The following is a 5237-nucleotide window of genomic DNA, read 5'->3' on the forward strand; positions in this document are numbered from 1 at the left end:
AATGCATATCCAAAAACTGACCGAAAAAGCAAGGCTATAGTATGGCCAAAACGTCAAAATATGACACGTCCCAAGAAAGGCTTGAAACACCTTAAAACTGCATAACATAGCATCTCGTAACATGCCATAGCATAGAATGTTGCAAAAACAGCCAAAAATACCATGGTCTACCCGGCAACCTCCCCCACCACCTGATCTAACACACCACCAGATGGTGATCAGTTGACAGCTCTGGTCCTCTCTTCACCCAAGTGTCCGAGACACACGGCAGCAGATCAGACGATACAACCACAAAGACAATCATCGATCTTTGGCCTCGGGAGCTCTGGCTCCAAGTACACTTCTGAACATCTCTATGCTCAAACATGGTGTTTGTTATGGACAAACCATGACAAACCATGGTTGTAGGGATTGAACGGTGGATTGGTGCGGCAGCCGCAGCGTTGGGGGAATTGCGTCTGACTGTCATGTTGAAGAACGAGCTGAGCAGGAAGGCGAAGCTCTCGATTTACCGGCCCACGTACGTTCCGATCCTCACCTATGGTCATGAGCTCCGGGTAATGACTGTAAGAATGGGATCGCGGAAACAAGCAGCTGAAATGAGTTTCCTCCGCAGGGAGGCTGGGCTCAGCCGTAAAGAGAGGGTGAGGAGCGTCGAAAGGGGCCAGCTGAGGTGGTTTCAGCATCTGATCAGGAACTGGAAAGCGCTGCTGGAGAGAGGAACGTCCGGAATGCTCTGCTCCACCTGTTGCCCCCGCAACCCGGCCTCGGATAAGCAGACGAAAATGGATGGATACTATACTATAACTTATTTTTCATGATTTTGGATGACATGCTATACTATCACGGTTTTTCCATGACATTGGACGACATGCTATGCTGTGAAGTTTTTTGTCACGATTTTTGGACGACATGCTATACTAAGACGTTTTTCATGATATTTGATATCATGATAAAACGTCGGTCTGTGAAAAACAAATTCAAAAGAAAACACAGATGCAGTTTAGTTTTCATTTTAACGCAGTTTTATTGTAAATTGGGTTTCTTCGGTTTTACAGAAGCTTCTGTTTGAATCCACAGTAAAGCTCTGACATCCTCATCTCGAACCTTCCAGCAGACTGGTTACACCGGTGAACTCCAGTCTGGAGTCGCAGGTCTTCGCTGGTTAAACGTTCTAGAAAAACTAATCTAACACGAGTTTTTAGTGATCTGGATCAGCATCCGGCGGGAGCAGGGGTCAAAGTATTTTGAAGGATAATAAAAAGCGCCACCTTCAGTCACACTGTCATAAAGCATCGTAGTCGTCATCGTCCTCGTGCTTCCTCTTCAGCGACTCGCCGCCGCTCGAGTTCTGCGAGACCATGTTGGTGGTGATGAGGATGTTCTTGGAGCCAATCAGAGACGGATTGATGAGGACATTGGAGACAGCCGGCGTGGACGGGGTGGCTGTCGGGATGAGAAAAGCATTGAGGATTAAACTATGTTTCACTCTGTGTATTCACTAAATACTCAAAAGCAACGTTATAGTGGCTTTTGAAGGTTTTCCTCCACCTAAAAACACAAAAACATCTCACATTTTACAGAAGAGCTTCACATCTGAACTCCATTAAAACAATACTGACGACGGATGTACACAGAGACAGAGACATCCTCCTGTTCATACTGGAAATAAGCTACCATGATTTATCAGTCAGAGTTAAATCTGGGGCACAACCTGTTATGAGGAGCACTGTTTGTTATGAGGAGCACTGTTTGTTAGGAGGAGCACTGTTTGTTAGGAGGAGCACTGTTTGTTATGAGGAGCACTGTTTGTTAGGAGGAGCACTGTTTGTTATGAGGAGCACTGTTTTTTATGAGGAGCACTGTTTGTTAGGAGGAGCACTGTTTGTTAGGAGGAGCACTGTTTTTTATGAGGAGCACTGTTTTTTATGAGGAGCACTGTTTGTTAGAAGGAGCACTGTTTTTTATGAGGAGCACTGTTTGTTAGAAGGAGCACTGTTTTTTATGAGGAGCACTGTTTGTTAGGAGGAGCACTGTTTGTTAGAAGGAGCACTGTTTGGATTCCATATCTACTGTCTGTTCCAACCCCGTGTTCTCGTAAGGGTTAGGGTAAGGGTTTTTGTATCTTGTCTTTCAATAAATTAATTGATAAAATATATATATAAGGGGTGCAATTATCTTTTGCTTATTCCTGAAAATTGTCTAAAGACAATGTGTAGATAAACATCATTTATTGAATGTCAGATGATTTTAAAGTTTTAATAATTTACATTTTTAGTTTTAACCAGTTCTTTGTCGACTGTGTTTGTCTGACTTTATAAGAGTTTTGTTGGATTATGAATCTTTCTCATGTTTATTGAATTTAAATAAATCAAAATAAATACAGAATTAAATCACAATTAATTTATTTTACTGCTATAACAAAACCTGCACAACATAATATTCATATTATGATGAGATTATGATTCAAACTTAAACATTGCGGTTTGGTTTTGAGATAGATATATTATTTAAAACCATAAAACATAAAATAAAAAATATCACTTCACTTATTTTGATTTTTGTCCAAACAAAAGAAAAGATTTTTAAGGTTCCTGGTTGAATGAACACCAGCTTGCTGTTCTCCAACACGGATACAAACATAGTGGTTTCGGTGGTTGAATGCTGGTATGAAGTTGGTACCAGTTTGAATAGGTGACTGGGAGAAAACTGGTTCTTACTGGTTTTGGTGGTGGCTGTCTGAGAGGGCGGTGGGATCTGAACAGTGAACCTCTGTCCCGTCAGAGACACTGGAGCTCCAACTTTGGTGGTGACGGACTGGACAGACGGCGTCCCTGTGGCGAACAAACTGGTCAGAAATACTGGTCTCACAGACACAGAGCTGTCCCACAGACACAGAGCCGTCTCACAGACACAGACACAGAGCCGTCTCACAGACACAGAGCCGTCTCACAGACACAGACACAGAGCTGTCTCACAGACACAGAGCCGTCTCACAGACACAGAGCCGTCTCACAGACACAGAGCCGTCTCACAGACACAGAGCTGTCTCACAGACACAGACACAGAGCCGTCTCACAGACACAGAGCCATCTCACAGACACAGAGCCGTCTCACAGACACAGAGCCGTCTCACAAAATGACACAAAAACACAGAACTTTGGAAATTTACTTAAAAACAGATACTTCAGTGACCTCCTGAGTCCAAACACACTCACCGAGCGTCGGCGTGCTCGGCCTGCTGGTGACGGCGCCCACGCTGAGGCGAGGCACCGATATCCTGCTGGTAGACGACGACACCTGCGGGGAGACGAAGAGCGAGACGTGACGGGCGGTCAGAGGACGGGCGGAGCGCCACACCGATTGTTAAACGTCCGTACCTTCTTCTGGATGGACTTGAGTCTATAGTTGGGCGCCGTCAGACAGTAGCGGTCCGGAGGAAGTCGAGGTCCGGTGTACGGTTTGATCAGCGGGAGAGGAGTCTGGTTCTTCTGCCTCGCCACCTCCAACAGGAACTGAGCGCACAGCAGAGCAGGAAGTTACTGAATCAGATCAAAGGTCACACGCGTTTTAACCCAAACTTTTCCAGGACATTTCCAGGACTCTGAGTCAGATTTTAAAGACCAAACATTCTCTGAAACGACGGTCGATACTCCACATCGGTTCTGTTTCATCACTATGTAACAGCTTTTTAAAGTAGATTGTATTTTTAAGCAGTAATGAATTCAGAGCAGGATTTGAACTGAATATTTAAATATAACTTAGGGACTGTTAGCTATTTATGAGAGAGGAGGGGGTGGTGCAAGAAGGGGCGGGGATGTCAAATAATGTTTTACACTCTGGGGAGGGAGCGATGGGTTTTTTTTGGCTTTGGGGGAGGAGCAGACAACTTTAAATGGATTTTGGATTTACTTTCCTGCTCATTTTTAAAGAAATTGACATTTTCCTTAGATTTTCTGTGAATAATTTTTGGGGTATTTTGTTAATTTTAATTGCAATTTTTTGTGATTTTTTTTAAAAGCAAAAAGAGCCATTTTTGATCATTGAATTTTTTGGGTGATTTTTAAAGAACAAAATATGGTGCTTTTTTTCCAACAGGTTTTTTTTTTGGTGATGTTAAATTTCCTTTAAAAGTTTTGATGATACTGAAAGAAAAAAATCCTGACTATTTTTTTTCTTTCAAATTTTTGGCTTTTTTTTTTGTCATCCATATGACCTCATCAAGTATGATTGGATTTTCACATTTCCGACAGTCTTTGAACACATCACGTGTGATTCTACAGATCTGAAAAACAAAATTCTCAGACTTTCCTAAAACTTTTGCAGGGCTGGAAACTGTGATCTGCACATTCCATGACTTTTCCAGGATTTCCATGACCATAACAATCATGTATTTAAACAGAATCATGCAAACAGCGACCTCCCGTGGTTGTCTGTGGGAGGGATTTAAAGGGTTAATGTCAACACGCTGAAACACGTTCGTCTGACACAAAAACTTACACTTAAAATGACGTTTTCACTGAAAAAACAGAGTAACCGTAGCGACAGGACGCCGAGCAGCTGTGACGGCTAACAGCTCAGAGAGTGAAGACGGGCGCAGACTTACGTCTCGTGGCGGCGGCGAGGTGAACGACTGGTCCATGCGGCACTGGATCGCCAGTTTGATGTCGTCGGCGTCCACGTTAGACTTCTTGGCGTGTGTGGCGTAGATTTTGGCGTCCTCGATGATGGTCGTCACGTATCCTGGGAGCAGAAATAAGAACCGTGAACCGCTTTGTTTGATTTTTTTCTTCAGAGAAACGACGCGGCGTCTGACGCGCCAACACGTCAGGACTCACTGTAGGTGAACTCCAACATCTGGTTGATGACGCGGGGCTCGTACTCGGTGATCCCCATGTCCTTCAGGATCTGGATCATCACCTGAGACACAGTTCAGATCCGTCAGACCACAAAAACACGACTCACTGCGGCTCAGAGGATTCACACGGAACCTCATCAAATAAAACAGCAGGATGTTTTTAAATGACCATCGAGATAAAGACTTTATGGATCCTTTGTTGACATTTACAAGCTCCACAGCATGAAGGCATATATCTATATATACTGTATATATCTATATATATTTATATATATATTCTAAAATAAGCTCCACCTTCACCATCTGCAACAGTGAGCTGATCAACACATCAGTGCTTTCATTATTCAAATAAATACATAAATAAAGTGTATGTCTGCAG

The 5237-nt window shown here is 43.3% G+C and overlaps 1 protein-coding gene across 1 annotated transcript; it reads right to left on the reverse strand.

Moving 5' to 3' along the window:
* Nucleotides 1-1007: 1007 nt before the first annotated feature.
* Nucleotides 1008-4948, reverse strand: taf9 (TAF9 RNA polymerase II, TATA box binding protein (TBP)-associated factor). The gene is made up of 6 exons (XM_042483473.1): nucleotides 4839-4948; nucleotides 4607-4743; nucleotides 3381-3515; nucleotides 3219-3300; nucleotides 2721-2834; nucleotides 1008-1446 (listed from the first exon to the last, which is right to left on the reverse strand). The coding sequence occupies exons 1-6, from the start codon at nucleotides 4915-4917 to the stop codon at nucleotides 1286-1288; spliced, it is 708 nt and encodes a 235-aa protein (XP_042339407.1). The 5' UTR covers nucleotides 4918-4948; the 3' UTR covers nucleotides 1008-1285.
* Between the last annotated feature and the right edge of the window lie 289 nt (nucleotides 4949-5237).

The sequence above is a fragment of the Plectropomus leopardus genome, unplaced genomic scaffold (assembly GCF_008729295.1).
Source record: "Plectropomus leopardus isolate mb unplaced genomic scaffold, YSFRI_Pleo_2.0 unplaced_scaffold940, whole genome shotgun sequence".
In the NCBI taxonomy this organism is placed as follows: Eukaryota; Metazoa; Chordata; class Actinopteri; order Perciformes; family Serranidae; genus Plectropomus; species Plectropomus leopardus.